This window comes from Lonchura striata, chromosome 1 (genome assembly GCF_050655825.1).
Source record: "Lonchura striata isolate lonStrDom1 chromosome 1, ASM5065582v1, whole genome shotgun sequence".
Lineage (NCBI taxonomy): Eukaryota > Metazoa > Chordata > Aves > Passeriformes > Estrildidae > Lonchura > Lonchura striata.
Window position 1 is genome coordinate 111212557 of NC_140703.1, and position 14237 is coordinate 111226793.

The window sequence follows — 14237 nt, forward strand, 5'->3', positions numbered from 1 at the left end:
AAAAAAAAAGAAAAAAGGGAAAAATACATAAAAACAGCTGTACCAATTATTTTACATGAGCCCATGCCAACTTTTCTGCAGGTTGAAGAGCCAAGAGGCAGCCACATTCTGCTGCCAGTGCTACCTTAGCAGAGCTGCCAGCTCCAAAGCACCTCTGACTCCTTTGGGATAGACGAGTCTGATCCACCTGTGCCAGCTGGTGAATGTGCAGCTCTCCCCTCTGGAAATCTCCAGGGAGATGTGTCCTGGGCTGTGGGGATTCCTTGGGAGCAGGGAGGCTCTGCTCCATGGCTGAATGGGGTCGTGTTCCCCAGGGAAGCCTGGTGGCACCCAAGTGGCAGCAGCTCTGGGTAACCTGACAGGAAAACAAGCTAGAAATAGGAAGTGCAATCAGCTGTCAGTCATGTAGAGAAGCAGATGGGGTGAGGAGGCTTAACTGGAAAAAGCACAAACTAAGATAAGCTTTCTCTATATATGAAATGGTTTTGATCTCCTTCCTGCATGTTTGCGTGCACACACACCCAGTGTTATATGGGTCTTTACAAATGAAACCTTGGGAGAAGCTTCCTCCCCCTCTTAAAAACAGTACTTTTAATAAAAAGTGGAAATATTTTTAAGCTCTTTCCATATTTTAAAGAAGATTTTAAAAAAGTACGCTCACTATTTTGTAAAAATGAGGATTTATAAACTTAGAAGATGAATAGGAATACATCCACCTAAAAAAGGATGTCTAAGAAAAAAATCTGCAGGAAAACTGTGCCTATACAACCATCATCCCACAGGTGATGCTGACCAGAAGCTGTCTTTGATGTGTGTTTCTTCTGGAAAAAAACCAAAATAATTCATCAAATCCAAAAAAACGTCCCTCAAAACCAAAATAATCCATCAATCCATCAAGCACAAGTGAATTAGGAAAATAAGCAGGACACAAATAGCAGTGACAGAGTGTAACAAGGGTCACTGTAACTTCACCTCTGTCCCTGTCTTTTATCCAAGGGAATGGAGGAGTCAGCACTAAAGGGGAGTCAGAGGGGCCGACTCCTCACACTTCCCCAGCACCCAAAGAGCACTGAAAAGCCTGACATTTTAGAAGGTGATTTCAGATCAGTGCTCCCTCCAAGTCTGCCTCCCCGGCCACCCCAGGGCAGAGCTGGAGTCTCCTGTGCTCCTGGTGAGGGGATAGCTGCCAGGCAAACCACTCCATCCCGGGAGCACTGCTCTGGGAAGCAGCCTCTGACATGTCCCAACTGGAGTCATGATCTTGTCATGAGACCAGCTTCCTGTCTGGGACACACTGTCCAGACTGGAACTGCACAAACAACCAGTCTGCAGTTTGCTTCCTCCTCTGCTCCCTTTTCCTCCCTTTTGTTATGGTTTGGTTTGGTTTTGTTTTTCTTCTTGTTTTGTTTCTTTGTTTGATTTTTTTTTTTCTGTTAACCCAGAGGTCCCCAGGAATTCATCAGCACAGGAATCACCTTTATTTCTTCTTTCCACCCTGTGTTCAGCCACTTCCATGCCACAGACTTGATTCTTTAAAAATTCCACAGCTGCTGAAATATTCAGATTGTTGGAAGTGGTGAAACAAGTCCTACTTGCCATAATTTCCAGCACTGTGTAGGAGTAATTGGTTACTGTAGCCTAAATTAACTATTTGGCAGAGGAGAAAATAGTCTAAAAAGTGGAAGTCTTTAAATAATGACAAATTTTATTGCAGCTTAATCTTAGCTGGAAAATAAACACAAATGCATTCTTAACTCCATTTTTTTCCCCTCAAGCTCTTCCTCTCTGGTCTCTGTTAAAATTTGGCTTTGGCCACGTTTCTGTTTTTCAAAGCATCATAGCCTCTGCACTCCAATCCTTCAAAAAGTCCTTTATAATCTGCCACTGTTAGAGTAGCACAAATGGACAAGACTATTCTGATGAAAATAAGTATTCCTACATAGGACATTATTCCTCAGGACATCCCTCACTCAGGAGGACACGTGAATGAATTCTCCAGGGCTGACCTGTTCCTGCACAGCTCAGGTGATCTTAATTTCATCAACTTTAAGCTGCCTCTGCCACTCCCTGAACTAGGCTGAGCCTGCATTGGCAGCATGGGACACCCTGGCAAAGATCAGGGATGGGATGGAGGAGGTTATTTTTATTTATTTATTTGAATGCCCATGCAATTCAGATGGGGAGGAAACTCTGGAAAAGTGAAGAGAATCAAAGGAAGACTTTGATCTCTTTAGTTTAAAATGAAGGTATGGAAAGCACTGAAGGAAAACAGTGATGAAAGAAAGATATTCTGGTGCCCTCTCAGTTGCAGGGAGGATGTGCCAGCACCAGGGCTGGGAGAGAGGCCATGGGGAAGGAGGGAAGAAGCAGCCAGGGTCTTTCTCTCTCTCTCCAGCCCTCTGCAGGACACTGGGCACCTCTGGGCAGTCCCTGCTGCTCTCCTCCCTCTGCCCCTTCCACTCCTTAACTTTAACAACAGTCTTCGAAAGAGCCGTGGCTGTGTGGATTTTGTTGTTGCTCTTTCTGCCAAAGAAAGAAGCAAGATGCTTCTAAAATCACAACTTGAGAGCAGCTGCCTAACTCTGGTCCTAACTCTGCCCAAAGGGACTAAGAAAGATGGGGAAAGGGCAGGATATTTTATAGATCCTTACAAATATCACCTCATGCTCACAGCTTTCTCTGGCTGACTTTATTTCCGTAGTGCACCACAAAGCTCAGAGCAGTGAGGATCTCCACGAGCCTCCCTCCCTGGGGATTCAGGGAGGCATTGGGAGTTTAGGTAAAAGCCTGTAATTAAGACACAGACTGCCAAGTCTATAAAACAGCATTTTACAGCATTTTCCTGTAATGGATCTGGGTTTGGAGACATAGGAGGGCACTGCCAGTCCTACATTTCTTATGGAATGTAAAGCAGAACCTCTTGTTTTATTTTTCTTTTTGCAGCTGTTTGAGCAGTGGCACCTTCTGCACTGCACACATGTCTGCCTCCCAAATCCCTTTGGCCATGAGGAAGAAGAAACTCCCATTTCTGAGGAACCTGCAGCTCACTGAGGTCCCCAATGCCCTGGGGAGAAGGGAAGAGCTGCAGCAGTGTCCCTGCAGGGCCCTGACTGTGCTGAGCTCACCAACACCCCGCACAGTGTGGGGCTGAGCAGAGCTGTGTGTTGTGAAAGGAAAGAGGACTCTTGGGAAATACTCTGGTCAGGGGCACGTCTGTGACTTTCTGCTGATGTCTGCCCAAAACTTTCATCTGCCCACAAGCCAATTAAATCTGCACAACAAAACCCACATGGCTGATGGGTCATCTCGGGCCTCAGCAAACTGTCTGCAGTCACCACCCCACCATGAATGCCACTGGAATTTGAAATAAATTAAACAACCTGGAATAATCCTCTTCCAGGATGCCCAGGATGTGCTATTTGCATGCTGCAAACAATGGTGTGTTTGAATAAAAGGTTGATTCCTTCAACATTATCCCTGAAAATCTTCATAAATCGTTCCCTGTTTGAGCAGCTGACTCTTGGGTAAGAGCTGCACATGGATGGTACCACGCTGTGCCAAGCTGTGCAAGAGGCAGGAGGTGTGTAGGCAAACTCTGGGTTTTTTTAAGGCACCCATCTGCAACAAAACAAAGCAGAAAAACAAATGCAAAAGTGTGTCAAGAAAAGCAACTTACAGACCTGATTCCACAGCTACCAAGCATGTTTTCAAATCTAAAACAAATTCAAGTTGACTATGACCAACTGGGGATGGATCTGGGCACCTAGAGCATAGAAAAGAATTAATTTATTTCTAAAGATTGCCCTGGTCCCTGTCTGTGAGACACCATGGAAGGAAAGGCACTACCCAGCTCAACAGTTGCTCCCAAGGTAAATTCCAGCCCACAGAAATCATAAGAAATTTACTGTTTCCAAGCACCCAGAGCTACCCTGAATGTGCATATTAAGCCTGTACATTAATCAGGGAGCTTTATCCAAAGGACTACAGTGCAAAGTGAGAGGGACAGGAGCCAGTGTGGGACCTTGGGACAAACATCCCTGATTGACTCCCACCCAAACACTTCCACAGCCACCCTGAACCACTTCAGCGTGCAGAGATCTCACTGGAGCATCCCACGTGGAGCCAGCTTGCTGTCCTGCAGCCCGAGTCCCCTACCTGGCCCACTTTATCTGGCAGAGGAAAACACACCCAAACACCCTTTGGAGACCCCTGCCAAGCAGAAAACTTAATGTGGGACCACTGTGGCTGCCAAGTCACCTGGCAAAAGCCAAGGTCTGAGTTTGGGCTCTCAGCCGACTCCTGCCTGGCTGCTGGAGCTCTGTGATGATGGAGAGCACAAGGGCTGTTTCTCCACAGCAGCTGCTCTGCTGGGAGAGCCACTCAGCAGCTTCTGGTGTGGTGTCCTGGCACCTAAACTGAGAGCTGAACTGGAAAGCTTGACCTCTGAGAGCAAAGCAGGTGGAAAGGGTAGAGCTGGGTTCAAACATGGGTTAGGTCACAGCTTGGAGCTGGCAGCTCTGCTCTGGGCACTGAGGTGACAGCCAAGCAGGACTGAGCTAGGCTTAACCAGCTGCTTCAGTGTGGGGGGAGGATGTCTCAGTAGTATTTGGAGCTACAGTTCAGTTCTCACACAGTACTGTTGTCAAAACAGCTATTTGCACATAGCTAAATCCCTAGGTACCAGTCAGCTTTACAGGCTGTCCAAGTAGTTAAAGCATACATCCATTTTTCCTTTTTTTTCCTTCAAGATCATTGATGGCACATGTACACAAACACCTCTTTTCTTTGCCTTGTCCTTGTCCTCCTTTTGATGGGAGGACAGAGCACAGATGTAAGTAAACAAGATGTATCTGTCCTGCTGGCTGATGTTTACACAGATCAGCAAACCAAAGTGTTATTCCACAGCACCAGTGGGATAATCCCAGTGTCAGGCTGTGCAGTGGCTTCTGTGGGGGCACATGCATGGTGAGCAATGTGGTTTCCCAGCTGGGTGTGGAAACCATGACAAGTTCCTACAACATCTCAGCATTTTCACAAGCAGAGGCCTTGTAAGTACAAGGGGGAGAGGAGTGGTGGAGGCAGCCCTGCAGAAAGGGACTGGGGGGAGTCAGGGCTGTTCCAGCATCCAGGAGTGCAGAGCCCATCCCGGGGTGCACCAGGCATGGCACAGAGAGGTGCCAGCAGGGATTATCCCACCGTGCTCTGTGCTGGGCCCCTCTGTTTAACAAGGATGTTGAAATCCTTGAATGTGTCCAGAGGAGGGCAACAAAGCTGGTGAAAAGGCTGGGAGGAATGTCCTGTGGGGAGTGGTTGAAGACTCTGGGCTTGTCGCTTTTGGAGAAGAAGAGGCTGAGAGGCTGAGGGACCTCATTGCTCCCTGCAGCTTCCTGAGGAGGGGAGATGGAGAGGGAGGTGTTGAGCTCTTCTCCCTGGGATCCAGGGACAGGATGTGTGGGAATGGTTCAAACCCACACTGCCAGGAGACATTTAGACTGGACATCAGGAAGCATTTCTTTACTGAGAGGATGGTCAAACGCTGGGACAGGCTTCCTGCAGAGGTGGTCGATGCCCCAAGCCTGCTAATGTTTAAGAGGCATTTGGATTATGACCTTAACAATGTGATTTAAATTTTGGTCGGCCCTGAATTGGTCAGGCAGCTGGACTAAAAGGTCCTTGCAGGTCCTCTCCAACTGAAATAGTCCTATCCTATCCTATCCTATCCTATCCTATCCTATCCTATCCTATCCTATCCTATCCTATCCTATCCTATCCTATCCTATCCTATCCTATCCTATCCTCTCCTCTGTAACCCCGAGCACAAGGTGGGAGCTCCAGTGCAGAGCAGCACCAGCAGAGCTCCCAGCCCTGTGCCAGCCTGGCTCTGTCCCTGCTTTTTGGGACCGACATCGCAGAGATCTGTGCTGAAAGCACAGCAAGGCCCAGCCTGGCCTGCAGCCCCCTCCCTCCTTCTGCTGCAAAATCAGCTCCAAAGGACAGGAGTGTTTTTCTCTGTCTCTTTTAAACGCTGCTTTGCCAGCTTGCTGGCTGCTTTCAGCAGCGTGCTCCTCACGGGGGAAGGCTCAGAGTGAAGATGCAGAAAGGAGCTTTGTGCTGTCGGGAGGCTGCTGGGCTGGGGGGCTGCAGGTCAGACATGGGGCTCCCTGCCACACACACCAGACCATGACAGCGTGGAGATTTGAGTGCTTCGGGCAGGTTTCCCGAGGGTGGGTAGGATTCCTTGTCTGTTTCTGATCAGCTGAGGGGGTCAGACATCCATGAGGGACGCACAGGAGAGGGAGGAGACCCCTTCTTGCCTGGGGAGCTGCCTTCCCTGACACAGGGTAGGGATGTCAGCAACCCCTTCCCACCCTGGAGCATCCACATCCCCTTTTATGTAATTCCTGACAGGGTCTCCCCATGGTGCAGGTGACACCCCTGGTGCTCCGACCGCTGGAGCCTCAGTGAATTCCTTCCAAAGGTGGAGGTGGGGATGGCAGGAGTGCAGCCAGTCCGTGGCAAGGCTGAGTGTGAGAACCCCGGGCTTGGTCTGGGGTCTTGTGTGGTGGTGAAGTCTCTCCTCCAACCTGTGCTTCCAAAGAAAGGCTCAGCAGCCTCTTGTTGTCCGGTCTCAAGGCAGTTTATTGTGAGTTATCTAAAAGATTTTCTTCTCGAGCTGCTGGTGTTTGCTCAGCAGCTCAAGCAGAGGCACAGACACACCCTGACATCCTCTCTGTCTGCTGTCTTCTTCTCTCCCCCTGCCCAGGGCTGCTGCTATCTTTTATATATTACGTATTACATGTTTACAGTTTTTCCCCAATACCTACTACCTATATTACAAAATGCTTTTCTACTCTAAACCAATCTGTGAGTGCCAACATCACCAAGAATATGGAGGTAAGGAAGAAGAAGGAGGAAGAACAGGGTCAGCCCACTTTCCTCCATCTTAGAACTTCTGACCCCCATGTACAAATTAAAAACCCCCCTGTACAATACTACAAAAATTTCCCCTCTACTTTGTAACTACTTCTACTATACTATCTAACCCTTTGTGACTGCTTGTTCCACCTTCAAAGCTGGTAACTCATTCCATGGCTCAAACTCAAAATCACAGCTGTTTGCAGCTGCCTGCCAGGGTCTAAAATGCTTCTGACTGTTGCTTTCAGGGGAAGGCAAGGCGACCTGGTTGCAAGGAACAGCACGGCAGCCCAGCCTCGCCTGGGCCACTCGGGCCACTGACACGCACAGACACCAATGTGGTGGATGGTCACATGGCATTTATTATTTTATCTCATGGGGTTAAATAGCCTAGGGGGACTTTGCTACGTTAGGGGGAGAAGGTAGAGTTTTCTGGGATTAGTTAAGGAGTGGAAAACTACTGGGTTAGGTGTGGTTATGTCTTGGGGGTAATAGATAACATGTTGCAGGGTGAGGGGGAAGGGTTTTTGCTTTCTGTCACATCTTGAGATCTTCCGTTCGCCTGTCCCTATCTACTACACTGACCAAGGCCTGGAACCTTTAATGTCTGAGAGACATTCTGAGTTCCAGCAGCTGAGCACGATGCTCTCCCCGCTGTGGGAGCCCTGTCCGGGTAGCAGGAGCAGGTTTTCCCGCAGCGCTGGCTGTCAGCCTGGCTCTCCAGCAGCCCTGCTCCAGGGGCTCTGCCTCCAGCACCTCCGGAGGCCCCTGCGAGCTCCTTCTCACGGGCAGGGATTGCAGCGGCCGCATCCGTGCCGCTCTGCACAGCATCCAGCCAGCCCTTATCTCCCGGAGCAGCGCCGCACGCTTCCTGCCAGGCCCTCATCATTTCCCAGAGAAGGGATGAGTGCTCTGGAGGAACGTGAGGAGCTGGGAGTACGCGGCAGAAAAGCACTGAGGGAGCAGCCCTGCACCTGCTTCCCGGGCGTGCGATGCTCCCGCAGCCAAAGTTCAGCCTTAAAATCATTCCCTGAAAGAATGATCCGCCCGCTGAGCGGCAAAGTCCCGGCGGTGCTGGAGCACCCCCGGAAAAGGGTGGCGTAGCTGAAGTCAGCGTGATTGAATCGAAATGTGAAAGTCTCAATTACATCGCTATTATGGGGTTACAGAGAGTCACAGCTCGGTAATTACAGCCTCGATGCTTCATATGGTTAATACATTTCAATTACACGTTAATTTATTGAAATACATTCTTACCTTAAAAACCTCTGAAATTCTGCGGTAGATGGAAAATTTGGGCCAGGGGAGCAACTACAATCACTTGAACTGAAATGGCCAGTGTAGCACAACTTCTGAAGTGACACCTTTGACAGACTAATCAAAGATCTGATTAAAATGACCCAAATATTCTCCTAGTAATATGAAGATTTTGCTTTAAAATGCCTGCGAACCAGAGTAACTTCCAATTGACAGATGAAACTGAGCACAGGCCTAAAGACAAACTGCAGCTCGTAAAGAAAAACAGCTTCTGGTTTTATGGAGCTTTGTTTTGTCTCAGTAGTTTATCATCAAGAGCTTATTTCCCTGCAGCTTTTGTAAACTCAGTTAAAAAAACCAAAAACATCTTCAGACTCAAAGGCGATCTGTGGAACACTCAAATGTGGAAAGATAATAAAGAATTAAAAGTTAGTTTCAAACCAAAACCACCCAGAACCTCACCTTGATTCTGCTCCTTGTCTGAGTATCTGCAGGGCTCAAAGTCTCTTTCTTATTTTCTGTCTTGAAGAAATCTTTAATAGGATCAGTATTTGTTATCTGGAAAGCTAGAAAATGGCTTTTTGGACACGTAAAATGTGTTTCCATCTGACCCTGGCTAAAATTTCCAAGCCAGAAGTGTGGATCAGCTCAGAACAACTATTTTTACTCTCTATAATTCAATCATTCATTAACTCATCCTTGTCCCACAGGTGGTTTCATAAGAAACTTAGAAACCTCTAGAAATACTGAGTGATGTGGAGTAACTGCAGCACTTTCAGTGAAATAAATGGACAAAGAAATCCACCATAAGGAAGAAATCTACAAATAGTCCCAATGCAGCAGGTGGTCACATCATCTGACTGCCAGGAAAAGGGACTGAACACATGGAAAATGAAACTTAAAACTGAAGTTGTAAATATACATGAAAAACAAAACTTAAAACTGCAATTGTAAATACAGTTATTGCTTGGAAAGGAACAATTGTCTCTGGTGAGTGGGAAATGCATCCTTTTACTAGTAGTGCTTACCTTAAGAATTTAATTTTTTAGGTGTATGAGTGCTGTATATAATATAAAACAAAATTCAACCTTCCCATCACCTGGAAATTGGAGTGTCAATCCATAACCATCTGTCAGTAGTTCCATGTTTTGTTTTCTCTGCCTTGTGGGGAGGCCTCTCCCATCCCTTTTATTTCCAAGTGCTGAAGCTCTGCTGCCACCACACTCAACATCCCCTGCCCCTTCCCACAATGGGCAGCAGGTACTGGTCAGGAAGATGATTTTAGGCATGGGAATGCTCCCACCTCAAAACTAGGCCAGTGACCAGAATAACAGACAGTGTTTTTCAGACATCCTTGTGCCACCTCTCAATTTTAAAATATATCAGTTTAGCTGTAAAAAGGCAGAAATACGGGCTCTTTCCAACTGAGCAGCAGCAGCATTTAAAAACTGCAGGTTTTCACTCCAGGGGATGAGTTTGTTGTTCAGAGCAGGAGCTGTATGACCATCTGTTAGATACACAGGGGTGAGAGCAGCAGTGACACAGAACCCACTCTCACACCACAGGCCCAAGGCTGAAATCTGAGGTGGGCACCAAGCAAAAGGTGATTTCTAGCAGCAAGAGGTTCAGAGAAAGAAGCACTGTGACAGTCGTAGGGGCAATGGGCAGTCTTAAAGACAGCAAGGCAGGCTGGAGTACATTCACTGAAAGATATTTAAAATTAGTTTAAAGTATCATTCAGCTGAACAGGGAGCTGCCAGAGCTCTGCAAAGGCAGGGAGGCAGCACAGCTGAAAGTCACTGTTGTAGGAAGTCAGGCAGCCAACTTCAATTCCATAAAAATTTGAAAATACTGATCAGAACAAATGGTTAAATGACAGAGTAATGCCTAATGATGGACATTTTATTCAATTACAGGAACCTTCAGTCATTACTGACAAGTTATCTACAAATATCAAATTCAGGTAGTTAAGTGTGAGGTTGTTTCTTTTTTGGATCAGCCTCTCCAATTTTGTGGTAGGAAGTCCAGCTTCTACCTTACCTGCCTCTACAATAAGACAAGAGTCTGTTATTACAGACACCATCACAGATGACAAAAGGTTCTTTCTTCCACTAAACTTCCACTAAAAGCTTTGCTTTTGGGACAGAAAAGATGTAGTTCCTTGTATAAGAAAGAAATGAAGCACCAGTTTAAGTAGTTACTGGTTATTTTTACAACCAGGAAAATGAACAAACTCTATTCTACTCTGTTTTGGAACAAATGGAACCCAGAAGATAAATAAATAAAGATTTGTTTGGGTTTTTAAGTTAGCAGCACGTGTGTGTGTGACCAAGATCACATACAGAGATAGTGCAGGAAGTGTGAACATAAGAGATCTGATCAGTGGCTACAGAGGAATAAAGTTTAAGATGATACAACATCCAGTTTAAGATTTTTTTAATCCAGTTTATTAAATATTGCTTTTTGGGGACATGTTTACAACAAGCCCAAATAAATTGTTTAAGGATTCAAAGCAGTCATATTAAAATACAGCTTCAATATAAAGTTTGTCACAGTTTTACAGTATTCAAAAATGACAGACCTGCCTTAAAAAAAGACTATTACACCAAAACATAAGAAAAACAGAAAAACAAACAAGTTTGGCATTTTCATAATCTTTATAGTATAAAACAGAATATTAAATCTATTACCAGCAAGCTGATACTTCAATCTATTACCTAGTCTGAAGTGTCTCCCAGTAAAACACACTATACAACAGCACTATACAAAAGTCGTGGTGATACTCATGTGATGAAAGTGCATCCCTGAAAGTTTGCCAGTTTATAGTTAGCTCTTAGGAAAAAAGGTAAAATTAAAACGTCCTCTTTTAACTGAAGGCTTTATTTTTTTTTAATTTTTTTTTTTTTTTTGCTGTTTTGTCTCACTTTCAGCCTTCTTTTAAAAGTGTCTAGGGACGCCCCCCAGGGGGCAGCGCAAGATTAACCATCAAATCACGAACGGCTGCAAATATTGTGCATTCACCTGGAACAGGGAAAAGAGACAGGTTAGCACCGCGCCCCCGACAGCCCTTCCTCCCTCTGGAGCAGGGAAAAGACAGGTTAGCCCCACACCCCACAGCCCTTCCTCCCTCTGGAGCAGGGAAAAGACAGGTTAGCCCCACACCCCACAGCCCTTCCTCCCTCTGGAGCAGGGAAAAGACAGGTTAGCCCCACACCCCACAGCCCTTCCTCCCTCTGGAGCAGGGAAAAGAATCAGGTTGGCCCTACATCCTACAGCCACTCCTCACTGAGCCCCCAGGGCACAGCCCAGGGTGCAGAGGCTGTGACTCCCAAACCCAGCAGCCTCCAGGGACATTGGGATTTGTGGGAGTTACCAGCTGAAGTACTCCAGCTTTCCCAGCAGGACTGCCCTTGCTGGTGATGGAATTGCAAGTAGCTCTTAACTTTTAATTGCTTTTGAATGTCAGATTGAGTCTATGCTAGAACTGATTCCAAATGGACTGTGGTCTAGTTTTTTCTGTATGTTATTAATTAAGAGCACCTCATCTTATGAAGAAAATAACCCAACTTTTTCAAGTTTTATTTCTACTGATTGCAAGCAGAAACGAAGCATTTTGAAAGACTCAAGTCTGAAACAGCTGGAAGATGTTTTCTGTCCTAAGCTTAGTCTTGGAAACATTTCTAATTCCAAGACTGGGCAACAGTCAGGAATCTGTTTCTTTCAACCAAATTGCTCTGGCTCTACCCTTGACATCTAAACTGCAAAATTAAATACAGAGCAGGTGGACTTCTGTTTCCAACAGCTGAAATTCAATACTGAGAGGAAAAACCAGCCACAGCTACCCCAAGTTTTAAATAGCACTTGTTGACAAAAAAACACATGTTCTGAATAGCTTAAAGAGGTTAAAACTAACAGAAGCAAAAGCATTAAATAAGAACAACAAAAGATGAAGCAACAGGCAGCTGTGATTTTCATTTACTATTTCCTACTAAGAGAATAAAATTAGTAGCCATTGTTGTACCCTGGTCACTGTGAGGTGAATTTTTCCTGCATATTTCAAGAAATATCAATTAGAAGACATTGAATTTTGCTGCTAAAGGAGCAACAGTGTTAGCAGAGATAAGAGCAGAGCCTGTTGGGATGCATTAATCTTAACTGACAGACTAGGGATTCCCAAGATTATTTTGGGCGAGTCATTATCATATCAAAGCTAAAAATCTGGGCTAAATACCATCCTCTGCATCACTGAAAAACAGAAACTGAAAAATGTTTAGTTTTGAAGTGCTTTAAGAATCATCATGAGTCCCTTGAGCTCCTCTCTAAGGGTCACCTCCAGCATCCATAGGGACTTTAATTTCCTTACCAGATTGATGTCCACTACATACTGTAGGCTTTGGAATTACAGCTCAAGTTTAAACTTATTTTTCCAGGGCATTGGCTTGTTTTCAGTTCATACAAGTATTTCCCCAAAGTAAAGTATTTTCTCCCACAGAGGCATAGGTAAAGTGGTCTTAGACAACGTGTACTCACAATGAGTCAACATTTTACTGTTAAACACAGCAGAATGTGTTTGCCCACAGATCTGAAAAGAAAACTCTTTCAAAAGAACTTACTTTTCAGGCACTACCATTTTATTAAGAGGAAAATTAAGCTGAATACAAAATACTTTCTCACAAAGAGAGAAAGGTAAAAAAAGATACAGCCAGAACAAGGCAACACTGATTCCAGGTTACAACGACAGTGCCAGTAACATCAGCTGTGCACGATGGGAGGCCCTGCTCCTTTCCTGACTCAAACAGTGAAAAATTCCCTTAACCAAGCAGATTGTAATTAGTGCAGCAGAGAGCTAACAGGCAGGAAAGTCAGGAAAATCCTGGGTACAGCACAGGAGCAGCAGAAGAGAAAGGAGCATCACACGACAAAGGACACACATCTGGGATCTCCCACGTACTGCTGTTTTAAGAAAAGTCTCCCAGCTATCTACTTGTATCTGTTGGCTCTCCTATTCCCTTTCAATAGTCAAGAAAAGAAGGCATTCTTGCTCTCTTTGATCAGCTGTAATAATGTATGTTTTGACAATAAGAACAGAGGAAATTGCATTTCAAGTGTCCTCAGGGAAGATCCTACTTTTGCTGGGTGATGGTGGAAATAAATAAAATCATACAGATTCATCCTTTCTTTTGGAAGTTAGAGGAAGGACTACTAGAAATTTCTTCTGCTCAGCCAGCTACATTTTCCTTGGTCTGGACAGGGTTCTGCTTGTAGCTCCAATGCTTTTCCTAGGCTTTTTCCCCCTCTGTCTATACTTTGCTCTCTGTACTGGATTCCAAAACTGCTTCAAAACTTGCACGACAAACAAAAATTGTCCATTTTGATCTATCTAGTGGCCATCAGAAAACATCTCACCACACATCTCCAGAGCAGCTTTGACAGTTACTTGCTCTGCCTGTGGTATTTTGTGGAGGGTTTACTTTAAAGCACAACCCAGGGCAATAACAAACAGCAAAGCAAGAACCTACCCTTCCCCACACCACGGGAACTCTGTGGGGAAGCACCTTCCAAAAGCAACACCTGAAGTTCACTTAATGTATTTTGAAATAAACTATACAAACAGCTCTTGTTTTGCTATACAAACAACAGCTCTTTCCACATACAGAACTCCTACAGGGAACTCCACATGCCCTCAAGGCTATTTTCTCTCCTATTTACCTACACTATTACTACATGTTAAAAAGAAAGTGCATATTAATTTAAATCCCATCACAAGTTTCAGAAATGTATGCATATCCACACCAATTTAAGGTAAACATTGCTCATGTTCTACCAATTGAAATAATCCATCAAGCATAGTTAAAATTACTGCATAACAACAAGATGAATAATTATACAAAAGAGAAATAAGACTCAACCTCTGGATTCACAATTTCAATCTATTCACTGGGTTACTTGAAAAATTATGTTCTTCCTCAGAACTGAAAGATACTGTTCTTATGAGCCATCTGTGCACCAGGACCCCAAACCACTGCTTACAGACAACATGCTGCCCAAAGAACCTGCTACTGTTC

At 45.2% G+C, this 14237-nt stretch overlaps 1 protein-coding gene across 1 annotated transcript in view; it reads right to left on the minus strand.

The window, feature by feature from the left end:
- Positions 1-11050: 11050 nt before the first annotated feature.
- The window catches only part of MED14 (mediator complex subunit 14), a 34426-nt gene continuing 31239 nt past the window's right edge, over positions 11051-14237 (minus strand). The window contains exon 31 of the mRNA XM_021546150.4: positions 11051-11193. Coding sequence (XP_021401825.1) covers positions 11120-11193 — 74 coding nt within the window. The 3' untranslated portion in view covers positions 11051-11119. The remainder of the gene's footprint in view (positions 11194-14237) is intronic.